Source organism: Kogia breviceps, chromosome 3 (assembly GCF_026419965.1).
Source record: "Kogia breviceps isolate mKogBre1 chromosome 3, mKogBre1 haplotype 1, whole genome shotgun sequence".
In the NCBI taxonomy this organism is placed as follows: Eukaryota; Metazoa; Chordata; class Mammalia; order Artiodactyla; family Physeteridae; genus Kogia; species Kogia breviceps.
In genome coordinates, this window is record NC_081312.1 from 169,236,083 (window position 1) to 169,259,069 (window position 22,987).

General features: G+C 47.0%; 1 protein-coding gene across 1 annotated transcript in view; it reads right to left on the reverse strand.

Annotated features, from left to right (window-relative positions):
- Nucleotides 1-245: 245 nt before the first annotated feature.
- Nucleotides 246-22,987, reverse strand: part of LOC131752394 (coiled-coil domain-containing protein 3-like) — a 101,209-nt gene continuing 78,467 nt past the window's right edge. The window contains exon 3 of the mRNA XM_059056724.2: nucleotides 246-2,142. Within this exon, the coding sequence (XP_058912707.1) occupies nucleotides 1,840-2,142 (303 nt within the window). The 3' untranslated portion in view covers nucleotides 246-1,839. The remainder of the gene's footprint in view (nucleotides 2,143-22,987) is intronic.

A 22,987-nucleotide genomic window follows, 5' to 3' on the forward strand; every position in this document is an offset into this window, starting at 1 on the left:
TCCCTCGTGAGGTGAGGCCAGGGTAACACTGCTTGTCTGCAGGTGTGTTGAGATGGCAACGGGGGAGAAGCCAGGGCTAGCCTCATCCCAACGGGGAAAGCAGAGGAGGCTTCAGCTCAATCTCCCAAATGCCTCAGGTGTGACCCACAGATACTTCCCCCAGAGGATCTAAACGGCCTTTTCAGGCCAAAGCTGGAAATCCTGCAGGCCCCCTGCTCCAAAAGAAACACGCGTTGCTTTACTGCTGTGGCTGAACTATTGCTCATGTTTATTGAAAAGGCAGAACAAACACAGTTCTCCAAACTCTAGCTGTAAATCACTGTTAGGCTTGTTATTCCCTTGCGTGGCAGCAAAACTGCTGTAATGAAACGTCCCGGGGAAGAATAAACCACAGGATGTTCCTTCTATTGTACCAGAACATGAAGATTACAGCCGCTAAAGTACTGGAAGACGCTTAGCAGTAAAGAGCCCTTGAGCAAAAGTCCCCATGCTGTGCAGTCCAGGGCGTTGACTTCTCCTCTGAGGCCGTCGCCTACCATCAAGACCCAAGTGTCATAAGGCTCATGCCCCAGACGCGCTGCCAGAGCAAGAAGGACGTGGTTTTTCTAACGGCAGTGGATGGAAATCTGACCCTAACTGCCATTTCCAATGGAGAGGACAGCATTGTTGGACCCTCCCATGTCTGGGGTGCTAAAGGGGCAGCTACTACCTAAAATAGCAGGGAAGGGACACTGGTGGGTTTGGAGAACCATCATCAGAAGATAGTCACACAGCCGGGACACGATCACATGTGGCTAAGTGAAGGGCTCAAGTGTTAGGTATTGTGAATATCTTTTACCTGCAGTACTCTCTCTAGAGGTTTCTTCCCAAAGAAGGTGAAGCGACCATACAGAGGATCTAATGCAGTGAGAAGCGGGCTGATGTGCAAACACTGCTCGCAGGGTCTGTCTGGACAGTGCAGGTGGCTGGAAAGCATTTGCATAAAGAAGCCCAGATCGGAATGCCCTCAACGAGCTCTTTTGGGAGCAGAGCCTGGATAGCAACGAGGCAAGGTCCCCAGACCCCAGTAGGTAAGGTATCTTTGCACAACAGAAGTTCACAACATATTGGGTCAGCTCACCTCGAATTCAGAGAAGTTGGAAGTAATCACTGAGCAAACAGAAGTTATCAGGGGCTGAGATACTGTTCGAGCTCTTGCAACTTAGAAATGTGCTTTCATGAAATAGGACAGGACCCTAAAGGCAATTCCCCTTTAGACTAAAGTGGCCCAGGGGAAAACCTCTGTAAGTTCGGATCGCCGAGGTTGGAAATCAGGTATAATTCTTTCTTGATTGCCTGCCCCCTCTAACTCCACTGCCCGACTTGTGACGAGCTCCCTAAGTCTTAACAACACCAGAAGATCCCACGACCTATCCTTCCTTCAGACCAGCGCTTGTCCTGCTCCGAGCTGGGGCCACACTGCCTTTCTTCGGAAAGGGAGGCTGAACCCCTTGAGTTCTTATTCCTCTAGAGATTCTAAAATGCTCTTTCCCTAATAAGTGCACTTTTTCCAAGCTGCTCCTGGAAGCCAGGGCCAGGCCCCAGGCAAGCACATGGCACTGCCGGCATCGGAGCACTGGGTGTGGGACAAGGCCAGGGTAAGGGCAGGAGGCCGGCAGCCAAGGAGCTAGGAGACTTGCCCTGTAAACCAAATTTGCTACCAAATGCACAGTAAAAATGGCATCATCTACAAGAGTTCTTGAGCTACGTGCACGTATAAACCCAGTGTCCTTTTCTACTCCCTAGGAGAGGCCTCAGCGGGTACCAGCCGAGACCGAGGCCGAGGCTCCACCCCTGCTACTACCCCCGCAGGTAGGCGGCGCCCGCGGCCTCGCGGCCCAGCCGTTGATGTGCGGGGGCGCTCCTGCCGCCGTTGATGTGCGGGGGCGCGCCTGCCGCGGCCGCCAGCTTCTCGCTCAGCTTCTGGCTCAGCAGCTCCAGGTGGCGGCCGTTCTTCCGCGCCTGCCGCAGGGACCTCTTGACCTTCTTCACGCGGTCCCGCAGCTGCTTGTTCCGCTTTTCCAGGGTGGCCACCTTCTGCTGCAGCTTCTTGACGTGGCCCTCCTCCTCAAACAGGGCCTTCTGCACCGAGGAGCACATGAGCTGGGGAGGAAACACCAGGAGACGCAGGTGAGTTTCAGAAAACCTCCCCAGGTAAGCTTCCTGGTGCTGCCAGCCCGGCAACACAGACCCCGATGTCACCAGTGGCCCCAACCCCGGGATAAGGACAGCCCTCATGCCCCCTTCTTGCTTTCACCCTGTGGCTCCCAAATGCAGAGCCCCTCTCTTTTGCTTGCTGTGTCTGGGTACCCGAGATAATTTTGTTTTAAAAAGATACTCCATGCTTTTGTCTGCTTACATGCCTATCGATTTGCATCCCATTGAGTCCCTGTGGGAGCAGGTCACTCTTCACTTTTTGCTCTCATTCAGCAGTTTTGCCTGTTCAATTCTAATCTGGCTCTAGAACATTTGACCGTAAAGCCAAAGCTTGAGGATCACCCACTTGGAAGCGAAACTGGATCCACAGAGGGCCTGCAGCGTATTTCCACGACAGGGCTCTCCTGTGCTGAGGCACAAACACCCTCATTCTGGAAACCTTTCTAGTCATTGTGGGATGGGCTGGAAGTGAGCGTCTCTTTTGAAAAATTGAGTTTTTGTTTCTTACCTAAGCCCCCTTGGTTTCTTACCGAAAAAGAAGATATTCTAAATATGTCACTCTAGCAAAAAGGACAGAGCTCTGGTGACCCAAGAAGTAAAAGAACAAAACCCAAAACAAAGATGCACAGAGAATATGAATAGTCTACAGGAAAGGTAATATACAAATATCTCTTGAATGAAAAACTTAGCCCTACTCTTAATAAGATAAATGCAAAGTAGATCCACAATGGAGTGCTTTTTTTTTTTTAACAAAAAGAAATTTTGATTTTACCCTTTGGTAAAATCAGAGTCAGCATTTGGGGAAAGAGGCATTCTCATATACTGTGGGTAGAGTGTAAACTTCTAGAAAGAGCAATCTGTGTCAAAATGAAAATTGCATATACCCTTTGATCTAGTCATTCTGGGACTTCATCTGATAGAAACACTCCCATATGTGCAAATGTATATTTATATAGTATATATAATTATATTTTATATATATATACACACACACACACAGACAACTAACACTGTTGTAAGAAGGCTGAGGGATGACATTAGCATCATGGCCATGAGACACCCCTCTCTTCCCAGCCCCAGCAAAAAAGGCATCTCTCCATGAACAAAAGGGACTTTAAGAGAACTGTGGGATCCACCAAGGGACCCAGGAGGAGTCTTGCCCACCCATTGCATCTATGCATGCCTGTCTTTCTGATTGCTTGCCTGTCTCTAGTATTCTGTTATGTCCACAGAACCTATTTTTCCCTGTATATGCAAATTGTATGTTTATAAGTGAAAATGTTAATACATTAAAGGATTGTTCATTTTAAAGCATAAAAAAAAAAGACAAACATCAGTCCCGACTTTGGACCCTTCAGTGGTCCGTGAGCTTCCTCCAGCCTCTCTCGGGCAAAGAACCTCAACAGATATTTCTCCAAAGAAGATCTACAAATGGCCAACGAGCATATGAGAAGGTGCTAGACATCGCTAATCATCAGGAAAATACAAATCAAAGCCACAGCGAGGAGCAGGTCAGCAAAGGAACCTGGTGTTTGTTCTCACTACGCCCCGCCAGCTCTGCTGCAGCAGGGGTCCCAATAAAGCCTTGACTGAATTTGGCCTCTGATCAATTTCTATTGATTAAGGAGGCCAAGAACCCTAGTTGGTAACATATTTTGTGGTACCCAACGTGGGGCTTGTCCATTCCAGGGAGAGGATCTGGGCACCTCCGGGACCACCGAATGCAGCTTCCCCGTGGGTGACAAGCGGCCACCTGAACCTCTTGTTTCAGCATCACCTTGTTTGGTAAGTCTGCCTTTCTGGCCCCCGAGGGGCCTCAGTACCCTCATTCAGGCAACGCTTCTCCCCTCCCCTTTGTCCCTCACCATTTTCCCCTTTCCCTGTCCTGAAATCTCTCTACTTCTCTCTCTGTCCTCTCCTCCTTCTGTCCTGTCCTTCCAAGAGTGGAGGTCGGGCAAGCTACAGCTCCTGGCCGGCAATGGGTGACAAGCAGAGGTAGGAGAGGCTCCCTTCACACCTTGTAGACCTTGGTCCAGCGGGCTCTCCCCGATTGGAGATTTATGAGAGTGATAGAGGTTCAAACCTCATATCGTGCAGTGGGCTGTGAGTCCGATCGTCCCAATATTCTCTCACCTTTATTTTCCTGCCGCCAAGACAAGTCCCATTGGGAACGAGCTCAAGCGGCAGATTTCTATATACTGGTGCATGCGTGGGTGAGAGTCCCACCTGTGGGTCGGGGACCCACAGACGACATACAACTGGCTGGTTTCCGGGCGTGATCACGCCGGTGGGCAGTGGACAGGGAGCTCCCTCCTTCACTGGTCCTTTCTGGAAGCGTGCAGATTGGTACCTGAATAGACAGCCGCAGGGGGCGGGCTGAAAAGGCAATCTGTCTCTTTCTCTTTTTCAGTCTTTTCTGTCCCTCCTCCCTTTACCTCTCCCTTGGTCCTCACCTCTACCCTCCCATCCCCTTAATCCTGAAAACTTCTTGTTTGCGTCTTAAAGTTTTGTGATTGGTATCTTTGTGATGTAGTTTTTGTCTGTCCAGCTGTTCCTGGAAGTCACTGCCGACATTGTGAGCACATACAAACACAGCCCACGTTGCCCGAGACTCCAGCCTTGGGTTACTTAGTGGGATTTTAAAGAACAAAAAGAAAAGACAGGAGCTTGCATCTCTCTCTCCTCTGCACCTGCAATGTCACTATTCTCCCTGAGCTCAAGGGGCTTGCAATGTAAGTCTTCTGCCTGGGCTCTCAGGAACTACCTGATTCATCTGTAGTCCCCCAGACTGAGGGGGGGGGAAAAAGGCCATTTTAAATTCAAGCGGGAAAACTATGAGATCTCTGCTTCTATAGAAATTAACTTGTCTAGCTTAAGCTATGGGTTTAATTAATACAGACCCATCTTTAGAGTCATCAACATTACGTACAATACTTTCATTGTGTCTAGGGTTACGGGAAGTCAATAAGTGCATACTGTTCCTGTTGTAAAAATCTGTCAACAGGGACAATAACCTGATATGATTAAATTTTTAAGTAAATGTAACTGGGATAAGAACCTTTTTGCTAAACTACGTAGGAATAATTATGTTTTGGAAATGTCCATCTAAAATAGTCTCTCCAATTTTTGGTAAATTTGAAGCTAAAGTAATTAAGATAGGAATTAATTGTATATTCAGGCCATTTCAAATAAGATAAACTATGGGAACATTAATTGCTAAACAGGTCTAAATTTACCTACTTTTGTCTTCTTGTGAGAGAGAAATTAAGCTGTTTGGTGTCACCTTGAGAGGTTCGCTACCAATTTATGGAATGCTAATGTGAAAGACAGTTCATGGTTGCTTAAGGAAAGTAGGCTGCGTTAAGAGAAGAAGGTATGAGGAGTGGAAATATATTTTGTTGAAAGGAAAAAGGATGACTTTGTCCTAGAGCTCGCTGCTTCTGAATGGGGAGAGAAGAAGGGACCAAGGATGGCTACAGAAGTTGCAGGTTTGCGGAAGAGGAACATTGGTCAGGATTTTCTAAGGTTGGATTAAATTTAATTAGATAAATTGAATTTTTTTTTTTTTTTTTTTTTGATATGCGGGCCTCTCCCGTTGCGGAGCACAGGCTCTGGACTCTCAGGCTCAGTGGCCCAGCCGCTCCACGGCATGTGGGATCTTCCCGGACTGGGGCACGAACCCGCGTCCCCTGCATCGGCAGGTGGACTCTCAACCACTGCGCCACCACGGAAGCCCCTGGTAAATGGATTTTATTAAGAGTAGCTTAGGAAACCCGTAAGGAGAGGTTTGGCAGGTTCTCAGAGAACCCTGACAAGTTTAGGGATGAATTTATCAGGCTGGGATTGACACTCTCTCTCACCTGGCAGGACATCATGGTTTTTCGGGCCCACTGATGCACCCTGGATGAAGAGGAGCGCATACTGAGAAAGGCCAGGGAACACACAGAGGGCCTACCGGCCACCAGTCCACACGGCCAAATTTACCAGGTGGGTGGGACGCAATCCCAGAACATGACCCACACTGGGACTATGAAAGATCGTGTCGGCCGGGCTAGGATGAGACATTAGATTACCTGTCTATCAGAAAGAATGAAAAGGTGTATAGTGAAGCCAGTAAATTACGATAAGGTCTGAGAGGTTACACAGGAAAAAGGGGAAAGCCCAGCAGGCTTCCTGAGCCGGGTGACAGAGGCATTCAGGAAGTATACCAATACAGACCCTGAGTCCGCAGAAGGGAGGACACTCTGGGCCATGCATTTTATCACCAAGGCTACTCCTGCTATCTGGAGACAGTTACAGAAGCTGGCGGCTGGGCCCCAAGCCCCACCGTCAACCCTGAGGAGGCCTTCAAGGTTCTGTAACAACCGAGACTTAACAGAGGAGGCCAATAAGGAGAAGAGGCTAATAAAACGCAGCTTCTGGCTGCTGTGATTCACCCACCCCCTCGAGGGGACTCTGGAGGGCCGAGAAGGCTGGACAGACCACAAAGAAGCCCCTTGGACCCAAACCAGTGTGCCTTTTGTCGGAAAGGGGGGCACTGGAAGGCAGAATGTCCTGGGGGACGCCCGAGGGGCAGCCTCAACCGGCCCCAGTTCCTTGCAAACCTCTCGGACGAGAGATTCCCGCGCACCAACTGAAGGGGTCCGAGCGCCTGCCCGGCTCCAGATCCATCCTCATGACTGCAGCGGAGCCTCGGTCACCCTCGATGTGGCAGGTAGGAGAACTGAATTTCTTGTAGACGCTGGAACTGCCTGCTCTGCTCTGACTTGGCCAGCTGGCCCCCTCTCCAGCCATGACTGTGCTGTGATGGGAGTCGATGGACAGCCAAAGGAAAGGAGATTTACATCCCCTCTTGCCTGTGGAATCGGGTCCATTATTATTATTCACTCCTTTTTGTACGTGACAGAATGCCCTGTCCCTTTCCTCGGGAGAGAGTTGCTAAATAAGTTAGGAGCTAGTACATTCTCAGGTCAGGGTGAATCCAAGAAGGTAATCCGAACGGAGAATGCATCTGTTAGTTAGTCCCAGATGCCCCACCTCTTGGGCATCAAAATAGGCCCCAAGACATCCCCCAAGAAATTACAGAACAGGTAGATCCTGCAGTTTGGGATACCTCGGTGCCAGGAAGGGCAAAACGTGTTCCCCCCATAAAAATAAGGTTAAGGCCTGGGGAACAATACCCCTGGAAGCGACAATATCCTTTAAAGCCTGAGGCCCTGAGGGGAATCCAATCGCTGCTCAGCAGATTCCTGAAACATGGACTCATTAGGCCCCGCCAGTCCCCTTGCGGGACCCCGATCCTCCCCGTACAGAAGCCTAACGGGGAGGGTCGGTTTGTGCAAGACTTAATGAGAGGGCTTCCCTGGTGGCGCAGTGGTTGAGAGTCCGCCTGCCAATGCAGGGGACACGGGTTCGTGCCCCGGTCTGGGAGGATCCCACATGCCGCGGAGCGGCTGGGCCCGTGAGCCATGGCCGCTGAGCCTGCGCGTCCGGAGCCTGTGCTCCACAACGGGGGAGGCCGCAACAGTGAGAGGCCCGCGTACCGCAAAAAAAAAAAAAAAAAAAAAAAAAAAGACTTAATGAGAGCTTTGCAATTAGGGAAGGATAAGAAATTAAATATTTTCACTGACTCTAAATATGGTTTCCACGTGCTATGTGCTCATGTTGCCATATGGAATGTTAACCACTAGAAGTTTCCCCGTAAAACAAAGATTTGATTCTGCTTTGTTAGAAGCAGTGTAGCTTCCTACCCAGGTAGCAGTAATCCACTGCAGGGGCCATCAGAGGGATGGATCTTTGGCGAGTCAGGGGAACAGCAAAGCTGATCAAATTGCAAAACAGGCAGCTCAATTGCAGGACCCTGAACAAGTGAAGGCTCTCGTGATTGGCCCCCTCTGAACTCCCTAGCCTTCCCCAGTTTTCCCCACAGGAATAAGAAAACGCTGAGAAGTGGAGCTATGAGAAGGGAAGCACAGGCTGGTATAAAAAGGAGGATAAGTTTCTTTCAGGAAAGGGGCTTAAAAGAACAATAAAACAAGTAACGCTTGCCTCGCCTGTAATAACCCACAGGCCCATCCAATCCCCCCATCGTTACTCAGGCCTATTCCACGCCGCCGAGGGACGTTCCCCGGGGGAAGACTGGCAGTTCGATTTCACCCAAATGCCCCCACGATCAGGATATCAATATCTTCTAGGGTTTGTCGATACTTTCACAGGATGGGTTAAAAGCCTTCCCCACCTGATCTGAAAATGCCATGCAAGTCTGTAGGTCCCTTTTAAAAGAAATAATTCCTCGGTTTGGACTTCCAAAGTCCCCGCAGAGCAATAACAGGCCCTCTTCTATAGCCAAAATCACACAGGGGCTCACAACAGCCCTAGGGCTAGACTACAAGCTACACACCTCTTGGCACCCCCAGTCTTCAGGGAAGGTAGAGAAAACGAACCATCCTTTAAAGAAAACCTTAGCAAAGCTCCGCCCAGAGACTCATGCACCCTGGACCACCTTGCTTCTTACTGCACTCCTCAGGGTCTGTGTAGCTCCCAGGGGTGGTCTGAAATTTAGTCCACTTGAAAGGACCTACGGGAGGCCTTTTCGTACTGCTGACATTCTACTGGGTGAGGAAGTGAACCAGACCCTGAGATATATTATTCTAGGACAAGTTCAGAAGGCAATCCAGGACTATGCCTACAAGGCACTGCCAGCTCCCACTACAAATACAGAGGAAGGAGCAGTTCCTTCACAAATAAACCCCAGGGAACCAAGTTCTTCTCAACACCTGGAAAGAGGGCTCCCCCAAAGGCCAACTATTGCCAAAATAGAAGGACCACTATAAAGTAATTTTAACTACCCCCACCGCTTTCAGACTGCAAGGGGTATCTGTTGGGTACATCTGTCCAGACTAAAGCTTTTACTTCCAGAAACCCCATGGGTCACAACAGAAGAACAATGCACCTGTGAGCCAGAGGAAGATCTGAGATACCTATTCCAAAGACAGGTACCATCAACAGGTAAGTAAAATGATGTAGTGGGTTGGCTCCTATTTGAAGCCTTAATGGGACTTGGGACCTCTCTCGTTTCCTTGGCTGATGTGGTTCTTGACAATCGGCTGGCCCTTGAGTACCTTCTGGCCGAACAAGGCAGAGTTTGTGCGATAACTAATACTTCCCGCTGCACTTGGATCAATGCAACAGGACAGGTAAAAGTTAATATTAAGGAAATAAAAGCTGAGGCAGAGTGGCTTCATAATTTTGGCAGGGGTGGTATCACCTTCCTTGTCTGGTCAACAGTCAAGGAAGCCCAAAGTTAACCTGGTTCCTTCCCTTTCTAGGCCCTTTAATGGCAATTGTTGTTCTCCTTTGTAGCCTTTGTTTCGTTTAACATTTTGGTTAAGTTTGTGTCTTTTAGGCTCCAACAGTTTGAAGTAAGGCTCATGATGGCTCAAGAAATGCAGCCCATTCCAACAGACAGTGGCCCAGGTCCCTACAGGTCCTTGGAACAGTGAGGGAGGGACTTCTCCTCTAGGGTAGGCTAGGGTCTGTGGCCCCTATCCAGCAGGAGGAAGTTTCAGAAGAAGAGACCTTCAGCCTCTTACCCCTTAATAAATGTGTAGAGTCTCTCAGAGGGGAGTGAGACAGGCTGGGACCTGGGACCCTATACTGCAGTGCTGCAATGTTTGCACCTGGACACATCTCTCCTCAAGCAACAAATTAAAAGAAACTGTATGGGACTAAAAATTACTGCGTGCATGCTCAGCTGGGGCAAATTCTGGACGAAAGATACAAAGAGACCCAAAAAACCCAACTGCCATTTTGAGGAGCCTGGAGCAAAAGCATGGGGTCCGGAGCAAAAGCAGGGTACTGCGTGTGCCTCCTGCACACAAAACGACCTAAGGGGTGGGCAAAACACCTAAGCTACCCCTTCGGCCCAACCCCTGGACACACCCCTACCCTCACCCCATATAAGGAACAAGCTCACCGCCTCTCGGGGTGGGCAAGCAAGGGAACCTGTTGTTTGTTCTCACTCCCCCCTGCTGCAGCAGGGGCCCCAATAAAGCCTTGCCTGAAAAAAAACCCATGATGAGGTATCACACCTGTCATCAAAAAGACAAGAAATATGGTTCCAGTTCAAGATGGTGACATAAGAGGATTCTGAGCTCACCTCCCACCATGGACACACCGAATCTACAGCTACATACAGAACATCTTCCCCTGAAAGAAACCCCCAAACTACGAGTGACCCCTACATACCAGGCAACCGAGAAAAAAACGCACATTGAAGCAGGTAGGAGAGGCTGAGATAATCATAAACCCAGTGCAGCAACCTGCAATCAAGAGGGAACTGACAACTGAGCTTATCCCTGAGGAGCAAAGGGGTTGAACCCCACATCTGGCACCCCAACTTTTAAGACTTGCACCTGAGAGACGAGCCCCTGAAACTTCCAGGTTTGAAAGCCACCAGGGCTTGCCTCCCTGAGGCCCACAGGCTATGAGTGAACTGAGAACAGTTCTTAAAGGGCTCACACAGACTCACCTGGCTACCCAGCACCAAGGCCAAGTGCAGAGGCAGCCGGCTGAAAAGCACCCGATTCGCTTATCTGAAAGCTTTGGCCTGAGGGGCAGGCTTCTCACTGAACACACAACTAAAGGCCAACTGAAATACTTGACAAAGACTATGGCCTTCGGGAGCCATTGTCATGCTTTCCCTCTGCTCCACCCTAGGTTGTGGTGTCTCCAAGAAAGGGGCTTATGTACACATCTGACACCCTAGCTTTTGTGTCTGTCACCCAGAGAACACATCCCTTGATAGCTTGGCTCTGGTGGCCAGCGGGGCTTGTGTTCCTGGGTTCATCAGGATGGTAGCACAGAAATAGTTCTTAACTGGCTATTACCATGGGGTTCAAGGCAGGGGGAGCAGACAGAAATGCCCATCTCCCAGTCTTCTCCTAAAGAGACATTTGCAAACTGTAAAAGCTTCTACATGAGGGCTTTGGCTTCCAATCAGCCTGAATCTAGGTGCTGACTGAAATCCTCCCCTGACAGGTCTTGGCACACCCTCAACTACTGCGAGCCACTAAGAATAAAGTAGGCTTCTTGGATAATCAATCACAAAGGTTTGAGAGATATCCAAGAGCTAGGGCAGAGTTGAACGATAAGGTTCATCTCCTACACAAGGCCACTCCTTCAAGACTGGGAGAGGTAGTTGTTTCATCTAATGCATATAAGCCATAGATTGTCAAGGAAAAATGAAGAAACAGGAATATTTCCAAAGGAAAGAATAAGATAAAACCTCAGAAAAAGACCTTAATGAAATGGAGATGAGTAATTTACCTGATAAAAGAGCTCAAAAGAATGGTGATAAAGATGCTCACTGAGCTCAGGAGAAAAATGCATGCATAAAATGAGAATTTCAACAGAGATCAAAAATATAAGAAAGTACCAAATAGAAGTGACAGAGCTGAAGAATACAATAACTGAACTGAAAAATACAATAGAGGTGTTCAACAGCAGACCGGATGAAGCAGAAAAAAGATCACTGAACTCAAAGACAGGGCAGTGGAACTCATCCAATCAGAGCAGCAAAAAGAAAAGAGAATGAAGAAGAGTGAAGATAGCCTAAGGGACTTATGAGACAACATCAAGCAAAAGGCGTTCCTAAAGAGGAAGAGAGAAAGGGGCAGAAAACTTAATTGAAGAAATAATGGCTGAATACTTCCCTAACCTAGATCCAGATCCAGGAAACCCAGAGAGTATTAAATATGATGAACCCAAAGAGACCCACACCAAGATACACTGTAATTCAAGCATCAACAGTTAAAGACAAGGAGAGAATCTTAAAAGCAACAAGAGAAAAATAACTTGTTATGTACAAGGGGAACCTACAAGACTATCAGCAGATTTTTCAGCAGAAACTTTGCAGGTCAGAGGGAGTAGCATGATATACAGATATAAAGAGCTGAAAGAAAAAAAAAAAAAAAAGACTGCCAACTAAGAATACTCTACCCTGGAAAACTGTCCTTCAGAACTGAAGGAGAGATAAAGAATTTCTAGACAAGCAAAAGCAAATGAATTTCATCACCACTAGACCAGCCTTACAAGAAATGTTAAAGGGAGTTATTCAAGCTGAATAGAGAAGGTGCTAATTAGTAACAAGAAAACATTAAAAAGTATGAATCTCACTGGTAAAGGTAAATACATAGTAAAATTCAAAATAATCTAATGTCATAAAGGCAGTAGGTTAATCACTTGTAAAGCCAGTATGAAGGTTAAAAGATAAAAGTAGAAAAATAACTATACAATTTGTTAGTGGATACACAAGATAAAAAGATGTATTTGTGACATCAAAAACATTGGAAAATAAGTTAACTTAAAATGGACTGTTACAAGTTGTTTTACATAAACCTCATGGTAACTACAAAGCAAAAACCTATCGTAGATAAACAAAATATAAAGAGAAAGGACTCTACCACTACAGAAAATCATCAAACAAACAACAAAGAGCAAGAGAAGAGAAAGGAACAGAGGAATTACAAACCAACCAGAAAGAAATTAACAAAATGGTAATAAGTACATACCTATAAGTAATTACATTAAATGTAAATGGACTACCTCCAATCAAAAGACAGAGTGGAAGGACTTCCCTGGTGGCACAGTGATTAAGCATCTGCCTGCCAATGCAGGGGACACAGGTTCGAGCCCTGGTCCAGGAATATGCCACATGCCGCAGAGCAACTGAGACCATGCGCCACAACTACTGAAGCTTGCGTGCCACAACTACTGAAGCCTGCATGCCTAGAGCCCGTGCTCCACAATGAGAAGCCACTGCAATGAGAAACCCATGCACCACAACGAAGAGTAGCCCCCGCTTGCTGCAGCTAGAAAAAGCCCATGTGCAGCAACGAAGACCCAATGCAGCCAAAAATAAATAAATAAATAAAGACAGAGCCGCTGAATGGATAGAAAATATGACCCATCTATATGATGCCTAAAAGAGACTCACTTCAGCTTTAAGGACACACAGAGACTGAAAGTAAAGGGATGGAAAACGATATTCCATGCAAATGGAAACCAAAAGCAAGCTGGGGTAGCTGTATTTATACTATAAGACAAACTATAATAAGAAACAAAGGTCATTAATATAATGATAAAGGGATCAATTCATCAAGAGGATATAACATTTGTAAATACTTATGCACTCAACATAGGAGCATCTAAATATATAAAGCAAATATTAACAGACCTAAAGGGAGAAATAGACAGCAATACAATAATAGTAGTGGACTTCAGTATCCCCCATCAATAATAAATAGATCATACAGACAGAAAAATAAGGAAACATTGGACTTAAACTACATGTTAGACCAGATAGACTTAACATTTACAGAACATTCAATCTAAAAGCAACAGAACACAGATTCTTCTCATATACACAGGAAACATTCTCCAGGATAGATAATATGTTCGGTTCCAAAACAAGTCTTAATAAATTCGAACGCTGAAATCTTATCAAGCAGCTTTTCTGACCACAATGTTATAAAAGTAGAAATCAATTCTAGAATAAAACTGGAAGATTCAAAAATATGTGGAGATTAAACATGCTCCTGAACAACAAGAGGGTCAAAAGAGAAAATCAAGAAATAAACATACCATAACTTGCAGGATGCAAAAACATCAGTTGTAAGAGGGAAGTTCATAGTGATAAATGCCTACATGATGAAACAAGAAAGATCGCAAATAAACAACCTAACTTTACACCTCAAGGACCTAGAAAAAGAAAAAATAAAGCCCAAATTTAGAAGGACTAAAAGCTGGTTTTCTGAAAAAATAGTAATCTTCAGCTAGATTCAGAAAAGAGACATAAATAAAATCAGAAATGAAAGAAGGTATTACACCTATTACAGCAGATCATAAGAGACTATGAACAATTATACACCACCAAATTGGACAATTTGAAGAAATGGATAAATTCCTAGAAACATACAACCTACCCACACTAAATCATAAAATAGAAAATGTGAACAAACCAAGTACTAGTAAAGAGATTGAATCAGTAATCAAAAACTTCCCAAGCACTAGTAAAGAGATTGAATCAGTAATCAAAAACTTCCCAAGAAACAGAAGTCCAGGACCATATGGCTTCAGTGGTGAATTCTACCAAACGTTTAAAGAAAAATTAATACCAGTCCTTCTCAAACTCTTCCAAAAAATAGAAGAACACTTCCAAACTCATTTTACAAGGCCAGTATTACCTAATACCAAAACCAGACAAGGACACCACAGAAATCAGAAGCTAGTATCCCTGATGAATACAGATGCAAAGATCCTCAACAAAATATTAACAAACTCTTTTCAACAATATATTAATAGAACCATATACCATAATCAAGTCGCATTTATTCCAGGGGTGCAAAGATGGTTCAACATCTGCAGATCAGTTAATGTGCTACATCACATTAATAAAATGAAAATAAAAATCCTATCAATAAATGCAGAAAAAGCATTTGACAAAATTCAACATCCATTTATGATAGAAACTTTGGTGGGGGATTAGGCCTCGAGGGCAGAGCTCTCACGAATGGGATTAACGTCCTTATAAAGGAGGCCTGAGAGCTCCCTTGCCCCCTCTGCCATGTGACGATCCAAGAAAAAAGTCTGTGACCTGGAAGACGGCCCTCACCTGTCCATGCTGGCTCCCTGACCTTGGACTTCCAGCCTCTAGAACCTTGAGAAAAAAATTTCTGTTGTTTATAAGTCCCCCCGTAGGTCGAATTTTGTTATGGCTGCCCAAACAGACTAAGACCCCCTGGTACATAGTAAATGTCCACTAAATGTTAGTCATTATGGTATACAGTTCAATCTCTTAAAACCCTCAAGACCTTTGTGACTGGACCCAGCCTGCATCTCCAGTCTTATTTATCATCCTTCTGTTCACACACTTTATGCCCAAAGCAACCTGGCCCTAGTTGTTCCCCAGTATGTCTTGTTCTTTCCCATCTCTGGGCCTCTGTGTGCTCTTCCTTCCTCCCGGAGGGCTGGTCGACCCCAGCTCTGTCTGGCAGTCCTAGAACCATTCTGCAGGTCCACCCCCATGACTTTCCACCCTGGCCATTTTAGGCATACACTAAAACATCTGAATCAAGTTAAGTGTTCCAAAAATACCTGTCATTTAACAAAGAGCTTTTGCCACTGTTAAGGGGGTTGGGGGGAGGGAACATGTGCCACACTGCCGCCTTCTGGCCAAAATGAGCCCCTCGAAGCGAAGGTGCCACAGGAGACTCTAGAGAACTCATTATTTATATAGTATATGACCAGATACCATCTATATAACTTTCTGACAGTTTAATATGGCCACGGACTAGGCTCAGCACTTTATATCCACTCTCACTAAGCCATGATTGTTCTCTAAGTTATGACAGATCCTTGAACCAAGAACAAGATAAAAGAATCCAAGCAAAGTCTATTAAAAGAAGAGGACTGGGCTTCCCTGGTGGCACAGTGGTTGAGAGTCCACCTGCCGATGCAGGGGACACGGGTTCGTGCCCCGGTCCGGGAAGATCCCACGTGCCGCGGAGCGGCTGGGCCCGTGAGCCATGGCCGCTGAGCCTGCACATCCGGAGCCTGTGCTCCGCAGCGGGAGAGGCCACAGCAGCGAGAGACCTGCGTACCGCAAAAAAAAAAAAAAAAAAAGGTCAACACACTTGCTCATTTAACTTTGTGTGCTTTATGAGAGGCTGAGAAGAGGGGGAAAGGCCAGACCAAGAGGAAACACATATTGCCACGTGTTCTTTGAAGAAGAACCAAAGAGAAGCAAATAATCATTTGGGGCAACCCCCAAGCAACTGATTCCTGATGGGCAGCCCCATCCTCAGGACCACATCACACCAGCCCTGACTGGCTACAGGGGAGAAAGCCCTTGCCTGTCAGATGTCTAAGCCCCCAGCATCCACCTGTGGCTGAATCGCTTTTCTCTAGAAAGCTCCACTGCTGCAGGGTGGACAGGAAGGCTGTCATAGGGGATCCTGCCCTTTCATTCTCAGACAAAATGTAGGCTGGGATACCCATTCTTTACCTTCTTTTTAAAGTAACGTCTTTTTAAACTATAAAAAGCGACATATTTTATTGTAGAAAAACTTTTTCAAGTTGAGACCAAAAAAAAAAAAACAATTAAGATCATCTGTAATTCTGTTGCACTGAGATAGCCACTGTTGACATTTTAATACATCGCTTCCTAGGATTGTTTCTATTGGTATACATAAATATTTAAACGAAGTTGGACTCATGCCATTATTAGACTTTCTGATGTGATTTTTTTTCCCTTTGCTATTTTATCATGATTATTTTCTGGACACTTGTACACTTCCATTGAGCATTTCAATGGAATCTGGGGGAGGGGGAGTCAGGTGGTTCTGCCCAGCTGCCATGAACTGCAAAACTCATCACTAGTTGTTAATCCTCCTCCATCCTTATAACCACAGGCCAACAGGGAAGGATGCCAAGATGGGCATTTTTGCATCTGTGGGGCTGCATGATCTTAGGGTGGCCTTTCGGGTGGTCACCAGCCTCCAATGACAGGACAAACCCATGAGAGTTTCTCACCTGTGCTCTGCCTAAAACCTTCCCATGTGTTCTCTGCTGTCCCCAGGAATCTCAGGTGCTGTGGGAAAGTTTCGCAATCAAGATCTTGAAGGGTTAAGGAATTGAAGCCATGTTACCATATAGAATCCATATACAATACAGAATCACCTCTAAATGATTAAAGAAATCATTTCTAAATGGTTTCCACTTCCATATGTTCATTCATTCCAGCAAGAAGCATTTATTATACCATGCCTGGCACTGTATGGTGCAGAAAGTTCTCCCTGAGTTATTCCACAATATACCACTAAGCTCTGTATCTACTTAACAAAAAGACCGTGCATTAAAAATTACTATTTCATGGCAGCAGACATACCAAAGGCTCCCTGAGAGGATTCTTGCCTTCACAGCTGCTCTCAATTTAAATAACCCTATACAGATAAGACAAAATGTACTTTCTGAAATGTTAAAAATGAGGCAAGTCCCAAAGTGGTAAACACTGACCAACAGCTTGCCTTTTTAACACTTTGTTCCTGTTCTTGAGATTCAAAAAAGAGAAAGGAAAAAAAAAAGAGAATTAAAATCTAGAACAGAGGCGAGCAAACTATGGCTTGTGGACCTGATCTGGCCCACCCCCTGTTTTTGCTAATAAAGTTTTATTGGAACACTGCCATGTTCCTTTGTTTACATATGGTCTGTGGCTCCTTTCCCACTACAATGGCAGAGTAGTTGCGACATAGACTGTGTGGTCCAAAAAGTCTAAAATGTTTAGTACCTGGCCCCTTGTAGGAGAAAATTCTGGAATATTCATCTTGAGAGAAGCTCAAGGCAAACGGAGATGCAAAGGCAACAGCTGACAACTGGATGAGTTTGGAGGGAAAACAGCCAATAAAGATTGGAAGAGGGCAAAGGATGGAAAAAGCATCGGGTCCCAGAGTTTGCCAAGACCCTCACTGCCCACCCTTCACCCTTTTCACACCACTTCTGAACACCGACGTGCGATCACTGCTTTGGGCTGCCAGGTCGCAGCTCAAGTTCTCTGTGATTCTTGTCAAGGAGCCTTATGACTCTCAACAGACTGCTGCCAATTTCAAACCTCCAGATGGAAGTTCACAAAAGAGCTCTTTCCAAAACGGTTATCCCACTGTTTCTAAAGTGCTTCCCCAGCGACACTGGAAAGATACGCTTTCTGGAACCTACCCATGTGCACTGCCCAGGAGCAGCCACTCTCAGGGCGAGAGGCACTCTGAAGTGGGTCGCTGGTCACACAATTTGTCAGTTCTGAAAAGCTTACCCTGCATGGTGCCTTCTGACCCAGTCAAGGCCAGAGGCCAAGACTCCTGCATTTCCGTGTGAGGCAGGAACTCCTGAAGGGTTGATGGTGAGCCCACAGGCCTCAACTCACGTTCCTGCCACAGTTCTCTCTCACCCTGTCTCTTCGTTCCGCCATTGTTTTAAACCTCTTAGAGACAGAGGGATGAGGAGGCGAGCAGCAGAGTCAAGTCAAAGCAGAACGGTTTCCTGAATGATTCGACAGTAACAGCTTGAATGACAGCCAGCACTACCGCGAAACCTCCCAAGCTACAGAAGTGACAACAGCGCGGTTCTTCTGTGGACTCCGGAGAAACCACCTGAGGTCCCTGTGACTGTATCTGACTTGAAATCTGGTCCTTCCTCTGCTCCACCCAAAGTCAGAAGAGTTGTCTCCCTGTGCCAGGAACCCAGCAGGAGCGAGAGCAGATGCCCCAGGCAGGCTGTGGCTGAAGGCGAGGGGCGTGGAGAATGGGCAAGTGGAAGAAGGAGCAGGCAGGCAGGCAGGGGTCAGGGGTCAGGGGTCAGGGCTGGGGCAGGAGCACCTCTCCCACTGGGCAGTACTGGCTCAAGGGCTCCCCCAACCCTCCCTTCCTGCTCCCTTCCCCCCACTCTCCCCAGACAAGCCAAGGCTGTCTGGCATCCTGGGTAGGAGCATGGGCTTCAGAACCGGGCAAAACTGGGATTGCATCCTGGCTGCTCCTTCATCCTATGGCAGGGCCTCCTCGCCTGCATCAATGAAGATGCCTTAGTTCACTCTCCTCATTTACACAATGGGGGTAATAATGCCTCCACCATCGGCTTGCTTTGAAGATTAAAATCAGATAACAGATGTAAAAGCATCTGACATAGCACCTGACATACAGTAAACATACAGTAAATTAATCTTTATGACTGTTCCTCACCTGAACTTGAGCTTTCCTGATTGAACTACTCCTTCATAACCACACTGGACTCCCTCAAATATCTATGCCTTTGCACGTGTAGTTCCTTCTGTTTAGAAAATCTCCACCAACTGCCCCCCACATCCTTATCCAACTGACGAAATTCTACTTATTCTCCAAGCCTGGGTTCAAGGGTTACCTCCTCTGTGAAGCCTTCCCTGATTCCTCCAGAAAGAGCCATGTAATCTTTCCCCAATTCTATTGTCAAGTTTATCACACTGAGTCTGACTCTCTCCTGGACAGTCAAAGCCTCTCAAATGTAAGGATTCCATCTTTTCATCTTTGTATCCAGTACCTGGCATGGAATAAAGCACTTCATGAAGGAAGGGATGCAGGTTGAAATAAAAACAAGTTCAGAGGGGCTTCCCTGGTGGCGCAGTGGTTGAGAGTCCGCCTGCCGATGCAGGGGACGTGGGTTCGTGCCCCGGTCCGGGAAGATCCCACATGCCGCGGAGCGGCTGGGCCCTTGAGCCATGGCCACTGGGCCTGTGCGTCCGGAGCCTGTGCTCTGCAACGGGAGAGGCCACAGCGGTGAGAGGCCCGTGTACAGAAAAAAAAAAAAAAAAAAAACAAGTTCAGTGACTTAAAAATGAGCAACAAACAGAGAAGCAGGAGCCACCTTTGGAAAGTAAGTGCTGGGTTCACTGTGATCCTTGTGAAGTCCTATCCCAAGTCTGTTCTGACTCCCTGTTCTGGTAAGATCAGGAACTGGCTTTAATGATCCCTGAAGTTAATGCATTTTCTTTTCTGATTCTCTCCCAGGCCCAGCTGACTAGGTTATTTTGTGTATCCTACACACCAAATCCTTAAGAGCTGCAGGACATAATGGAGGTGAGAAAAGACTGAATTTTCACGGGGAGATGCTGGGTTACAGGAAGCCCAGGTAAATTCAGGACACACATCATGTTTCAGAAAGACTCCAGAGATGATGGAAGAAGAGGACAGGGTCTTCAAAGGCCAGGGCTTAACTCTTGAATTGACCATGATTAAAATCAGGAGAGACTGCGCTGCCCTGGGTCCATTCTGTGCCATCACAGAAAGGGAAGTTTACCGATTAAGTTCAGTTACAGAGAGATAAAGGTAAATCTTCAGATTAATGCACTAGAAAGCACTGCCAAGGTGAGGTCTACATAATGCTCATCTCATGATGCTCGCATGGCGACAAAAGGGGGTTTTCTTGGTCAAATAAAGTTCAAAAATTCTGTATATTATGTCTCGCTCTTTGATATGATACACATTAACCTATCAACCATACACGTTGGTCCTGCATTAAATCAACCTCCATAAATGTTTTATACCCATTCTCATTTGACTATGGCGGCGCCCTCCAACAAGCAACAAGAACTGGTTTTTTTTTTTAAACAAGAACTGATTTTACGTGTTGGGGGGATGTCCATCTTCTTAGGCCTGGAAGAAGCCAGTCCACTCAGCTATGAACAGCCTGCTGCATTGTCCTCAGGGCTTTTTTTTTTTTTTTTGCGGTATGCGGGCCTCTCACTGTTGTGGCCTCTCCCGTTGTGGAGCACAGGCTCCGGACACACAGGCCCAGCGGCCATGGCTCACGGGCTTAGTTGCTCCACGGCATGTGGGATCTTCCCGGACCAGGGCACGAACCCGTGTCTCCTGCATCGGCAGGCGGATTCTCAACCACTGCGCCACCAGGGAAGCCCCTCAGGGCTTATTTATCAATGTCCATTACAAAAATCCTTTACTGTGGGCTTCCCTGGTGGCGCAGTGGTTGAGAGTCCGCCTGCCGATGCAGGGGACATGGGTTCATTCCCTGGTCCGGGAAGATCCCACGTGCCGCGGAGCGGCTGGGCCCGTGAGCCATGGCCGCTGAGCCTGCGTGTCCGGAGCCTGTGCTCCGCAACGGGAGAGGCCACAACAGTGAGAGGCCCGCGTACCGCAAAAAAAAAAAAAAAAAATCCTTTCCTGTTATGGCTGGAAAAGGCATCATGGGTCTAGGAGTTCAGTAACTTTTAAAATAAATTTTTAAGATAATTATGATAATTTTAATTACCACTCATACATAAATGAATAAATGTCCTCATTGCATCCCACTACACACACACTCTCTCTATATATCTATATAGAGATATAGACATATATCTATAGAGAGAAAGAATATTAATTACTCAGTTGTATGCATGTGGACCTTGCTGATGGGAACTGAACTTGTTCCATCCTGCGACACTTCGATCTAGGTTCTAAGCTTCTCGCGGGGGAAATCTGTATCTCCCCAGGGAGTTTTGCAAACATCATTTTCCACTGTCCGTGATGGAAGGATGACTGGGAAGCACTAGGTCATGGAAGACTGATTCCAACCCCCAAGGCTTTTCTAGACCTACCAAAGGAGGTAAAACTGAAACCACAGATCCTTGCGTGAGAAGGCTGCTAGCAGCTCTTATTCAGTTCCGAGCACTTTCCACGGTGCAAGGGAGAAAAGACTCCCCGGTAAAGTGGAAAGGAGGGTGTGGTTTTTTTAGGTTCCCAGAAATTCATTCCAGACAATTGGCATCACAGTAGAAGGTTGGGCACCTCCATCTAGTCCCAGTCCTGTCACTGATGAGCTGGTGACTTTGGCGAGTCATGGTCCTCAGTTACAGCCTCAGTTATGGCCTCAAAGACATCTTCCGAGGCCTCTGAATCTGAATGTTTGGTCAAAGCCTCCTTGGGCATTTTAGTCCCTAGTTGTCCAGTTCTGGCCAGGGCTGGGATTCTCTCCCATGAGAACAGCGGGAGGAAAACAGACCCACAGTAACTTGCCAATGCAGGAATTCCCTTGGGAGGCAGGGGTGCTATTCATGGTCACTGAGATCTCAGGATTTTATTTAAAGATCTGACCACTGGCCTTCTGATGTGCGTGCTCAGCTTTCGTGGCATCTCGGGCTATGGGAGAGGAAGAATGAAAGGGCCTGATGGTGTGGGCACCTCCAAACCCAGCAGTTGACAGATGTGCGACTACTGGCGATGGGGGCCAAGTTCATTCCTGCCCCAGCCCTGGGTGTGCGGACCACTGCTGAGTGGGGCTCACGGAGCCACCGACTGGCTCCTTAAGCTCCAGGCCTCGGGTCACTGCTGTTTCCCAAGGGAACAGCAGGCCAAGGTGAAGCTTCCCCCTCGCCCTGTGGACCTCTGAACTCGGTCCAAGGTGACCTAAAGGCAGCCCCTCTGATCTCAGGGCATCCGGGTAAGGCTGCTGAGAGTAGGAAGGCTGAACCATGGATCACGGGGGGCCCACCAGGGAGGGTAAGCCTAGAGCAGAAACTGGCCCAGAGGCAAGCCAGCCTGCTCTGCCCCTGCTCTCTCTCCAAAGGCATCCCTGGCCTGACGCATCTGGGTCCAAGGCTCATTTCCCTGGGGCCTTTCACACTCACAGGTTTCAAGCATTCAGTATTGTCTCCAGCCCTTCTGAAAAGGGCAGCTAAGGACCAGGTTCTACTTTTCCTCCTGATGTGTGGTGTATTTTCCTGGCATCATCAGTACTGGCTGAAAAAAACCCAAAGGGTTCCCGCCACCAGCCCAGCCCAACTGGGAAATGCCACGAAGATTTATAAGCTTTGAGCATGCTCCTGTTTACTTCCCAGAGGCTGATGACTGGTCCACGGCCACATCCAGGGTCTGACTCAGTCCAAAGTCTGTTTGCTTGGGAGAGTTTATCAAAGCCAGATACAGGATTTTCTGCTACTGAATCAAGACAGGTAGCCTCGGAGCCACCTCTCCTTAGAGGAGAAAGAGCTGGGGGTGGGATTCAGTGAGAGCTAGCTTCAAACTCAGCTCAGGCTAGGCAACTATTTTTTCTTCTTTCAGAAAGTGGAGATACAGATAATGGTGAGACTGTGCATGGCGGTATTTGGGAAGCTGTCCATCCACTAAATGTTGACCATTATAATTACATACAGTCTCGGTCCATAACCTCATGTCCCAGAACCAGTTCTCAGCTAATATTTTAATAGGTAAAAATA